A 12,614-nucleotide genomic window follows, 5' to 3' on the forward strand; every position below is an offset into this window, starting at 1 on the left:
AAATCCTACACACATTTTCTCACCTGACACAAACTATGTTGGCTCAAAAAACTAAGTAATTAATTTACTAGCTGAGATGTGCCCAGGCATGGGGCAAGGGATTCCCTATAGCAGCAAGCAGAACTACATTCTATAGCAATAGTGTCCCAGATGCATGGGCAGAAAGAGGCGTGATAACAACCACTATCTACCTGAACCTCTGGCAAAGACCCTGCCAGACACACAAAAAGCTGCAAGTAACTTCTTGGTCATCTCTCACATCCAGCTACTGCAAAGGCAAAAAGCATTTACCATAAAAATCTGACCCTTTACTTATAGATGGTTTCACTTGCTGGTTTCTCCTGTGCAGTTAACAAGGTTCAGAATATCAGGTCCACAAGGGATTCCTTGCATGGAGCAGGATGAGGTTGTACTCCTGTCAGCAACTATTTAAAGAAAAGCTAAGGGTGAACTCTGTTCAGAGCTGTAAAAATTAAATTATTTTGAATTGCCTCCATTCTAAAATTTAGCAGGCATTCTCTCACACTGAGGTACAGGGAAATGTATAGTATAAAATAACCTATAGGAGTCATCTATCATTTTAAGGTTCTTCCCTCCCCTCTCTTCAAAGCAGGTTTGAAGTCCATTATGCTATGATCTCAGTGTGTATTAATAATCTGTCCTAACATTCATATTTTATTTCTAAAATGTTAGTAAGGTTTTCAAGTAGCAGAGGAAAAGGACTCTATAAAATAAAGTAATTCCATCCAATGCTGTGTATTTTTTAGGTTCAAGCACACCACTGGGACTTGTTTAAGAAGCACCACTGTTCCCAGATTCACAGGTAGTACAGGTATTCTGCTGTTCCCAATGGAATTACCTCTTGAAATAATTACAGAGCAAGTGTTCTTTGAACAGCTAATCAGGTGCTGGCATGCATATTGGAACAATAACGCAATAAAGCCTGGCTCAGCTTATGGGAGCAGCAAGTCAGAGTACTCTGTTCTACAGAGCTTTGGAAAACTAGCCTCACTTCCTGAGGCTGACTTTCCATCAGCCTAGCTTGTCATTGATGTCATATAAATCATTAGATACAATAAGAGATTGCTGCAATCATTGCTCAAGCAATTCTTTCCCTCTTACCACATAAGACCTTCCACATTATCAGCATTCATAGTTAATAGCTATGTAAATGCCATTAACAGGTAGATGATGTAGCACAGTATTGCCAAACAACAAAAGTCAGTTGTTTGGCAAAGTTGTAGAAGAAACACTTGTTATGTGAGGTGACCTGTTGTGTGAGTGAATGAATTAAGTATTTCCAGAAAGTCCACAGGCTCTAATGGTGTATTAATAGAAGATGGCAGTAGAACAAGTGTACTTAGGGCTTTGAAAATTAATATTTTTTCAGCCCTGCTGACAATATAGTATCAATATTTTTAATATATATTTATTTTTTATATATTTTTCATTTAAATGATAGAGTACAATAGAGAGAGTCTGAGACAACAGACAATTGATCCTTGCTAGATGACTGAAAACTGATTAGCATTTTAATTTATTTTTTTTTATTTTAAATGTATCAGTCTTTGGGACACATTTGGAGACATTTTCAACGACGTCATTTGTAGGTGGTAAGTGCTCTGCTCTTTGATCGTGACAAGGCCTAGGTGTTATCTTCATTAAAGTACTCCATAAAGTTATTTAGAAACATTGCATTCATTTTTTACCTGATGAAATGGAAGCATGGAGAAGTGAGTGGCTTCCTCATGCTTATTTATCAGGCCACTACCACACTGTGAATTTTAATGCAAGATTCCCACCCAATGTGATAATAGTACCCAAAGATTTAAAAGGTCATGGTCAGGTCCTAATGAATTAAGCCATTTGCTTAAAAAGATAATTTTTAATTACATCATTAAAGGATTATTTTTATTTGCCTTCTAATATATAAACCTTTGGGGTAAATTCTTGAATCATATTTTCAGTATTTTTCTCTAAAATCAAGGGAGGTAATCATGCATTAACTTCTTGAACTATGTAATCAATTATTTTTAAGCAGCCTGAGATCATTATATACTCCAATGATTCAGGGAGAGAGCTTTATGAAAACTCTGAGTACCCCATTTATTTTCCTATAAACCAGAGTATGGCATTGAAATTCTTGCAGATGACTTCCATAGTATAGTAAGTTTGAACATAAGCTCTATGTTATCTACATTTGCAGAAGCTTTCTTACCCTCAGCAAAAAGTTTAATCTTGATAAGGCTTCTAGAAACATATCAGCTCCTTTGTTGGAAAACTCGTACCTCCCAGCAATGAAGAAAAACAAGGTCTTCTCAAGACTGAAGTCAAGGTGGCTGAAACCAAGCAAACAAACAGACAAGCACAAAGTATTTCTCAAGATACAATCAAACAAAACACACAACAGCTTTCTATTCTGGAGGAATTTATTATCCCAAGAAAATAATGGAAGTGATGCTTTTCTGCTGTTCTTTAAATTAAGATTACTATCTTAATCTGATAAACTGCATCTGGGGTAAACAATGAAAAAATCAAGACCTTCTGCCTCTCCCACAATCTGTCAAGCAGAGTTAGAACTGGTGTCTAAAATTCCTTTAGCTTCTGACTGAGAAATCCCAGACAGATATTTGAATAAGTTGGTAACATTTCTATGAAGTACTTGTTAGTCTTCCTGCTTTAGTTCTTGCTTTAAATAGTGTTTGACAATCATTGCTAATTTTTGAAAAGTAAAAGCATACCCATAGAAATGACCTCGAATGAACTCTTGGATCCTAGCCTTGTACATGGAATGCAAATTCTGAAACTCATGCATTGCTGAAAATTTCTTAATGTTCAAGCCATTTGGGGTGACAACATCTGGAAAAGCAGAGAAAAGGCAAAGGTAGACATCTTCAGAATCAGAGAAATCTTTAAGGAAAGAACCAACGTGTGTTTCAGTTGCCAGTATGTGAACAGGTTATGTATTCTCACTACTCATGGATAGGGAACAGCACTGTCTAACACAATGATCTGCACCAGCTTACTCCACAAAACTATTTATTGCATGTGGCACTCCACTGTCTATAGTACTGAATTGGCTTTGTACCATTTTGACCTGTACTCAACATTAGCACAGACCCTGATGAACAGTGTGCTCTCCCTATGCCCTTTTGTCCTGTCAAGACTTAAGTAATATCTCTGGTTAGCCACATGTTTTTTGTGCAATACGCCCTTTACCTCTTTATTCTTAATATCACTGTTGCCTGCTTTATCACTATAGATTGAAAACTCTTGAAAGCAGAAACTGTGCTGTACTATGCACTTGTTTACTGCATGGCACAAAAGAGGTCTGTTCTGTCAAGACTTCTGAGGATTTACCAGAAAAGGGAGACTATAAGAAACCTTTTAAAAAAAGGTTTTAAAGGTTTTAAAACGGTTACCTTTCAGTAACCTGTTGGATTTCTCCTAAAAATAGCCACAGAATAGTGTGCTTTACACTTGTATGGCTGCTCTCCTCAAAGATTCCAAAGCATCTTACAATTAAAATTTGGTAATTTCCAGTATTTTCTAAGGTAGAGTAATAAGATATACACAGAGGATAGACATAGCTTGTTCCAACCAACACTGACAGTCAGTCACTCTTCACCTTTCTGGTACACCACAGCAGCTATTTAAAGGCTTGCCTTAAATCTAGTTGAAGCAAATGGAAAGAATGCCATTTCCTTTTCTTTGCACTGGCTTTTGAAAGCCATGTATGGAACTGAAATGGGAGGCCAGTTCCTCAGCAGATGTATTTTGTAGTAACACAATTGACTTGTATAAACCTATGCTGATTTATGATACCAGAGGTTCTTCAAATACAAAGAATCTTCAGAGAAGCAAGAAGCGCTAATTATTAGAGGATGCACTGGTGCTGATTTCATGCTTGTACCCCTGGCAAGTGTCATCAGGTGTCTAGTAACCACAACCATTAACTGTAGTAATTTAAAAAGTTCGATGCCTCGTCCAAAGGACCTTCAGTAAGATAGGATTCCCCATCACACATGGTTCATGCAAACAAAACAGCATCTCCTTTGATCTCAGTGCACATGGTTAGCTCTCCCCATACATCAGGGTTGCTCATGGGAGTACAGTCTCTTGCTTGCCCCTATTACAGGACTTGAACATTATTTCTGTTGTGGTCTTAAATTCAAGAATGCCTGTCATTCAGAGTTTCCTGTCCCTTCCCCCAAAAGTAGAGGTTTGCATGTCTAGCATTCAGCATCTAACCTAATACAAAACTGCCTTTTATTTCTGGAGAGACTTATAGAGATGTCTTTAAAACATCTATGGCTCCTTTGGTTGATTACTGTCTTGGTTTCAAAACCAGGACAATTACACATCAAGACAATCTTAAAATAAGTACAATCAGTTCTCCATATGCTATCCAGTATACTTGCCTGACATTTTTCACGCAAATGCCACGGCCATTTTTAAGTACTTCCTTGAAACTTACAGTCTGCTTTAGCAGTATATGTATTTCCCTGCCAGGTAAGTAATCTCTGATTAAGCTTTATCTTGTGAAGTTTTTTTGAGACTCTCTAGGTTAAACAGCAGTAGATAAAAATATGACCTTTATTATGAACCATGAAATACAAAAAAATTCGATGGATGTGTCTTGAGATACACATTTGAAACTAAAGACCAGCTTTTACCAGGAAATCTTTACTTGTTAGGCACTTAGGATTTGGTTGTCAGTGACCGGAAAGGACAGTCTTGGTGAGCCTGACAAGAAAACTTGTGTTCTTACCTTCTGCTGCCCTGCACTAGGAGCTGCTCTGAACAAAGACCTATGTGGCATCATATGAGTGGGAGGTCAATAGTGCAGAAACACCCTTCAATTTCTCTTTGTTTTTACCAACAACATATCTTCTACTTCCTCTGATCTGTTCCATGTTCAGCATGGAAGAACTGGCTCATGCAGGACATAGCTTTGATACTGCAACCATTTCAAGCTCTTGCCAATAAAGTAAGAATCCTTGACTGGGTATTTCTGGCCAGTTTCCGTCGACTCTCTCGCATTCATTTATCAGGCAGTTTTGGACACTCTCATCTATCATCAGCAGCCTATATATAACCTACTCCCATGTTTTTTGATTCAACTGCAGTTTCATTTACCCTTTCATCAGGATTGGGGCTCAATCCATCTCTTATTTAGGCTTTTGAGATACTGAACAGACATGGTGGCCCAAAGCACGCCGTTCACTATTTCTGCTCAACATGCAATAATATTTTGAATATGTGAAGCAATATGCCCTTGCCCTAGGGAAGAAGCGATGAAAGAGAGATTTGTTCCTATTTTGAGTGGTTTGGGGTTTTTGTTGTTCAATGAATTAATGACATTTTTGTTTTAAAATTGTCCCAAGTAAGTCAGATCAGAATGATTTGACTTCTATATTTATAGGAAAGAAACTGGCATTGTTTTAAGTAATAATAGCACAGTATGAAGTTTTCTGTTGATAAATCACTAAGATTCAGGGTTGACTCATACTTTTTCAGAGTTTGCTTCTATTATTTTGATCAAATATATACAGATACAAAGTCTAGACCTAGATCTTAACAGATACTTGTCTCTTGGAATTTTGATTCAAAGTCTTCTGTACTGCTAATGAGAAATATGTTTCATACCTGAATGAAAATATTAGAAATCTCCTAATATCAGTTTTCAAATCACAGGAACATAACTTATGATCACTGACAGAATCTTGCATGATACATCAAAGAAAACAGGTTCAGCATTAGATACTCAAGCTTTTGACAAATATGGTTTGATAAATTATTGATCAAATAACAACAGCAGCAAGTGAAATCAGTGTAATGCAAGCAGTCATTCTGCCAGGTTTAGACTGGCAAATTGGCCTTTGTCCTGGTGCAAAAGCTCTCTACGCAATCATGTCTACTGAATTTTAAAGGGGCTTTTCCAAGTGATGAGATTTATAATTTAAATTATAATCCAAGTTTAATGTTAATGAGAAGTAGCAGAGACTGCTCCACTTATCACATTTCCTCGGTTATTTTTAGTTAACAACTTTGTTACAAAGTTTACCTCTCAATAAATTCAAATGCAAATAAAAGTTAATTGTGCCAATTCTTTATCCCCTTTTTGAAGTTTATTTTTAAGGTGGATCGAGAAGTGTCCACATTCTTTCAGCATTCATGTTCCTTTGCAGAATTCAAGCTTAATGATCTACTGAAGGATTGCTGACCTTTCTGAACAGCCAATGTCTATGTTGATTTCACAACTTCAGACAGAATAAATAGTATGAGAATAGACTCCTACACAGTTTGCCTGTGGTCTAAGATTCAAAGAAACTATTATTTATTCCCACCAGAACATATTTTCCACTTATAATTGTCTACTAAGATTTGGGGTACCAAATCCTATCGAATTTCTTTCTAGCTCTGTCAACATGAAGCATGATATGTGTCAACAATTTTTTAACCCACACACTAAATATATTTACTTGGTTGCAAGAATAATCAAAAAGAGCTCAGGTCTGTGAATCTCTGAGCATGGAATTCTCTTCCATTGCAACTGACGTTCTATCTGTGAGCAGTCTGCGGATTTTCTCTCCCAAATTAAACTGGATTCAGACTCATTTCAGTCTCCTAAAATCCCAAAACATAAACTATGATTTTTCAAGAGTAGCTGTTGTGGGGAGAAGCCTCATGCCAATATAAAACAGCTTCAAAAGTCTGATTTTCAGAGGTCAAATGCTCTGCACTTGGTACAAACAAGACCTTTCAGAGACATCCCAGATTAGATGAATGAACACTTACATTACTTTTAAGACACAGCTGTTATGTTTAGAATTAAAAGGAAAAATCTTCAAAGTTCATCATCCTATTGACAATTAGTCAGGAATGAGGCAAAGGATCAAATGGACAACTCTTATCCTGATGCATGGACCACAATGTGGCTTGAAGCATTGAAGTTAACGGGGATAACAGTCCCAAACTATAATTAGCACTGCAATTTATCTAAAAAACACCTACAAAGAATAAGAAACCAAAAAAACCCAAATTTGAACACTTCTATACTTAAAATAACCTACTAAGATGTGAACACACCTGCTAAATAGTCTCAAAATATTTGTGCAGTTTTTCCCCCATGATGATTACCTGCAGATAGAGTATTGTGGCTTGTCCTTATAAAGCACTGTGCTGATTTAAAGAGAACTTTAGCGATACACCAAACTAGGATCATGACCTCATTCAAACACCATGCATGGAACATGACAAGGTTTGTTGGTAAGTTCCATATTTTATGAGACTAATACAAAGGGGAAAATCAGACAAACTGTTGAGCACATACCTCAACTAATTTTTCAAAATCTACTGGTAGGTCTAATAGAAAATATTGTATCTATCTACGAAACTTATCATGGTTAGGTCCTAAGATCATGATGACCACAACCACACTGCTACTCCTAGCTGTGAGAGATACAGGGAAATGAACTGTACCGATTTACGGTTTGTTTTTTGCCTTCTCATCTCTTTCAATATTAAGTAAAGAAAAACAGCATTAGCACTGGAAAGCAAAGCTCATCTAACATTCTGTTTTGCATATGAAACTTTTTGCTACATTTCTAAAAATATATATCACTCATCTCTAGCAAAAGAACAAATCTCACACTGTAAAATCTGGTGAAATGCATTACAAAGGTTCCAGCTTCTGCTTTCGTCATTTGACCTGAATACATTACCATCCCTGCAAACCCTGCTATAGAAAAAACTCCTGAAGCTGAGATGTCCTTGCAAAGCAAGCCTAACATCCATGGAGTTAAACTAATGCCCTCCTGAAAAGGTACTGAAAGCAGTTATTAAATGGTGCTGAACTCAATTTCTTTTGGATTATATATGCTACTATAAAGTGTTTCAGCTGACAGTACCTGCGCTTTTCTTTTGGAAACTGATTATTCTCTGTATAGTGGCCAGACCTACCTATGCATGTGTCCTTGCTCGTCATGTTTGTATACCCGTCTCTATGATTTTCATTCAATCTGAGGAAATGTAGGTGCTCAGAGGAAATATAGTAAGAAAACAATTCAGGTCTTACCAGGATTTCTTTTAAGCATATGTTCGGCTTCTATAGCTGTTATCTGTGAGACTGTGGTGAACACATGGGCACAATGTACAGATGCCCGTTCCATACAGTATCGATGGTAAATCTGTCTCTCTCCTGCTTCCTTGTCAATGTCAAACTGTTAAATAATAAAACAAACAAAAAAGACACCTGTGTGATATGCTCATCAGACTTATTACCACAAGGAACGTTTCCCATGTTAAGCTTGATTTCCCCAGGAAATAAGAATCATACGGTTATGGTGTTGTTTTGTCTTCCTGTTTTTTGAACCATGTTATCAACTTCAAAGAGTTTGAAGGAGCAAGAGAGGCCTCAGTTCCTGCATGTTAGTGAAAAAATGGCAGCTCTGCAATGGAAGGAGACCTAGATTAACAATCCCATGAAAGGTAAGGATCTCTGCTATTTGGCCTGCTGCCTGGCAATATGTCATGCTGCATCTTGCCTGGACTTGTTGGAAAACTTGGGAGAGCAGTGAAGTTGCTGGTAACTGAAGTTACAGGGGAAAAAGGAAAAAAGAAGGAATGGGGATGAGGAGACAACCTGGGAACTGGGTAGAATGGTGGTAATCATGGGTAGGCAAGACAGAAGTGGAATTGTGGTGGAGAGGTAGGATGTAAGGACTCAGTTACAAATCCTGAGGGAACAAAGAAAATAGAAAATGAGATATTTTCTTATACTCAGAGATGTTTTTCCTCCAACTTCATCACTGTTATTTGCCGCTCCTTTTACTTCAATTTGAACTCCATTAATTTCTAGACGTGAATGTAAGTTAAACTGCTAGATAAGACCAGCCCAAATACCAGTGTATTTCTAAATCACCTTTAAACCTTGCAGCTACTCCTTTTTTTACTGGTGGGAAAAAAATGCACAACACCTATTGATACCATGCTTAAAGGTTCCAATGGTCACTGATGATGTCCAGTGCAAAACCAGTACGATGTAGTTTAAAAAAGAATAATGCTAATGGGGTGTCAATGATTACAATTAAATTACAATCCTCTTAGACTTACATGATGTTTCACTTCTGGGAACAGAAGCGTTGACCTCCTAAGGTCAACAGCATGGGCATCAAATACACTGTGTGGGTTACATGGAGAGTGACAATGACTCTCAATGAGCTCTGTCATTATCACTGCCTAATGCTAGGTGCACACTCTGATTTTGATTGCATTTGACTCTGTAACTTCATTGACCATAATAGATTTAACCACTATTATAGGCTGGGCAGACAGCAATTTCTATAGTTAGGACTATCTGACCTTTGCCGCAGCTAGCTGCTTTTAGCAATTTAGAACTTAGCCAGAAGTAAAGCTGTTTAGACTGTGACTTTTCATGCTGAGTATATGCTTAAGGTTGGTATAGAACACTTTTTAGGAAATTTCAGCACATGTGAACCATTTCAGGGAACAAGATTTAAGCAAATAATTTTTTAGTTTTACTTAGATAGGTACAGATACAGATGAGGATGCAGATGTCTTACAACTGTTTTGCTAAGAAACCTAAGTGCTTTTATCCACTGAGCACTCTAATTTTGCAACGGTGCTACACTGCTGGTGGGAAAACGGCTTCCACTATATTCGTTGAAAATGCCACCCTAATGTGACCAAAAAAGGATTCTTGAAAAATTTCCAATTAAAAGTTCTAGAGAAACTAGATGCTTTCTTTTGGTATTGACAATCCTGAACGTCAAGGGTTTCTAAGCTTGCCAAAGAGATTTTTAGAAAAGCTAGGAAATATGCTTTACCACTTAGTATGCTATACATTATGATACCATTTTTCAGTTGTATTATCATACATTGTATTTTTTGCATCCCCCATGAGAATTTTGGTGCCTGAAATACAACCATGTCACAAAAGATCTTTTCTCTAGAACATACACCTCATTTGTCACAAAAGTTGAATGGTACAAAAAGCACAGGGCAGGAGGGTAGAGGAAGAGAAAAATAAAGGTGAATTAACTTGACTCCTTAGAGTACTACATGATGCCTTGCTTATCCTAAACCAATTCACATGCAGTTCTTAACTGTGTATTCCTCCTTTTCTGGGAGACTACCTTGATGCCTTTGAGTCTGATCTGTTGAAGTGTTGAGCATTCACATCTACATCTGAAATCCATGGACCTAGGCTCTGAGGTTATAACATACTTGGTACTGCTAACTCCAATAAAAGCTTTCCTTAAAAAATGTGCATGATGTAGTTACCTCCTCTCATATGAGTGTTGGAAACTAATTGATGTTTCTGGAGCATACAGATACCACTGATGAATGCTGCAAAACAGCTCTTAAGAAAATCACAGATATATTCTTCAGAGCAGAAATCTTAATTACACATTGTAAATAAGGTAGGAAGCTGCTTATTGAACAATAACAAAACAAAAAATCATTACGATCGTTAAACCATTTGGTGTACCAAAAATATGAAATAGGACAGTTCTTTAGCATGCTGGGTAAACACACAAATGGGATGGGGTACCACTGCACAGTCAAAACTATGCAAGTTTTTTCAAATACACCTGACTTTATATTGAAAATAATTTTAAAATTGCTAGGAAACAAATAGCTGGCCAAACTTTAAAAGGTTTTTGTTCTGTTTTCCCTTTCTCACTAAGAATGGGTTCTTTATAAAATGCATTTAAAAACTAAATTTGGGTCACATTCACAAACTGTAGATAAACACTCCCTCCAACACTACTAGGAGAAAGGTTCATAAAAGGATTGTTCAAAGCACTATGGCTTATTTCTTTCTAGTTTTTATTTAAAGCATTTTACACATTTAACACCTAGACATTGATATTTATTTCTTGATGCTATTCATTTTTTCATTTTCTCAAAATGGGAAAGATTTTATTTTGCACATGCTTGCATGACTTTTGACACACTTTTTCAAAGGTACACAATTCTATGTCTATTAGCATGTATAAACTGAGGTCACAGAGTTCTCACATTTCTTTTGCTCTCACTCTCCAGCAGTTCCCTCCACTAATTGGTAAAGCAAGATCTTGACCTTTGACCTCACTTATAGTGCGGAGTAAGAAAACTCATTATGCACTTCTGAGCAGGCTAGATGAGTGACTTCAGAATATAAGCCTTAGACAAGTTGAAGGGCAGGTTAAATGGAATTTAATTGATGAGACAATGCAGGAGACAAATTTAGTATGCACAGTACTGTGCAAAGACATCTGAGCTTGCTGTGACAGTATTAGCTCCAGAATTAAAGGCAACATGGGACATGGCACTGTATTGAGCCAATATGCCGAAATGAAGCAGAACACAAGTGCAGCTAGTTTGCTCTTCACCCCCAAGCCAATGTTTCTGCTCAGGAATCAGCTCTGCTGTCTGAATGCTTGTCCGCCCTAGCTCAGGCACCTGTGACCTATGTTCCATAGCGTTCACGTTCAGCAAGAGCAAAACCAAGTATCTGTGAGGTACGTCATGCTTACTTTTGTTTGCCATTATCAGCAAAAGGGAACACCAGCAAAGCCACAAATAAAAGCTGCATCATGAGAAAACCAGATCTAAGTCGGATTAACTGTTTGTAGAATCATTTAGGTTGGAAAAGACTCTTAAGATCAAGTCCAACTGTCCCTTCCTTCAGTGACTTTTAAAAACTAATGACTTAAATATCCACTTCCCTGTAAATATTCCACTGCTGCTCTCAGTAAGGAACCCCTCCTACTCTGACTGTTAGAAACAAAGTAGCTTATTAGAATTTACATGACGGCAAGGATTAGAGGGGACAATGCCTCCCTTATAAGACCACTCTGATTTCACAGCAAAACAGGAAGATGTTCCACAGGCATAATGCTTTGGAGTAAAACTTGCATTTGCTGCAATGCAATTCTGAGGGAAAATTTCAGGTCATTTCTGTCCTTTCTATGGATTCATGTGATGAACATAACATTTCATTCATGTCTTAAAATTTAGCATGTTAGGGGGCACAGTAGGTAATCACTGAACCTCCCAGCATGACATTCTGTTTAAGATAGCTAAGACGATCTTTGAATGCAAAAAGAAGATAATATCTAGCAGTTATAGGATACTGGCGTTATGTTTCTCTTAGAAACAGTGAACAGTCACTGAAGTAATAAATCCAAATCACACATTCCTACTTAAAAATGATAAAGGCAAATTGCAAAGGATTTACAAAAGCACAAGAAGAACAATTTGAGTGTAAAAGGAGAAAAGACTATACTAGCTATTTAAATATTTTTCTGAAAGACAGATAAATTATTTATTACAGTCTACATACAATCTCTAGATACTGATACTAGATCATGCTTTCCTAAAGTAAAAAAAAAAAAAATTATGATGAAAGCCAACAGAAGTTAAACCAAGACAAATTCAAATGGGAATTAAAATACATCATTTTGATAATAAATAACTTTGTGACACCTTTGCATAAATAATACAGATTCCCCTCACCACTCAAACCTTGCCTCAAGAGTGGATAATGATTTTGTAAGTAGTTTGTATCTCGCATAAAAGATATAGGTTTGATGTATGAATTT

General features: G+C 36.9%; 1 protein-coding gene across 1 annotated transcript in view; it reads right to left on the reverse strand.

The window, feature by feature from the left end:
* Window positions 1–12,614, reverse strand: part of GYS2 (glycogen synthase 2 (liver)) — a 45,860-nt gene that overhangs the window by 14,081 nt on the left and 19,165 nt on the right. Inside the window, exons 5-7 of the mRNA XM_009706671.1 lie at window positions 8,081–8,225; window positions 2,742–2,859; window positions 2,219–2,339 (exon numbers count right to left, since the gene is read on the reverse strand). Coding sequence (XP_009704973.1) covers window positions 2,219–2,339; window positions 2,742–2,859; window positions 8,081–8,225 — 384 coding nt within the window. The remainder of the gene's footprint in view (window positions 1–2,218; window positions 2,340–2,741; window positions 2,860–8,080; window positions 8,226–12,614) is intronic.

The sequence above is a fragment of the Cariama cristata genome, unplaced genomic scaffold (genome assembly GCF_000690535.1).
Source record: "Cariama cristata isolate BGI_N322 unplaced genomic scaffold, ASM69053v1 scaffold19558, whole genome shotgun sequence".
NCBI lineage: Eukaryota > Metazoa > Chordata > Aves > Cariamiformes > Cariamidae > Cariama > Cariama cristata.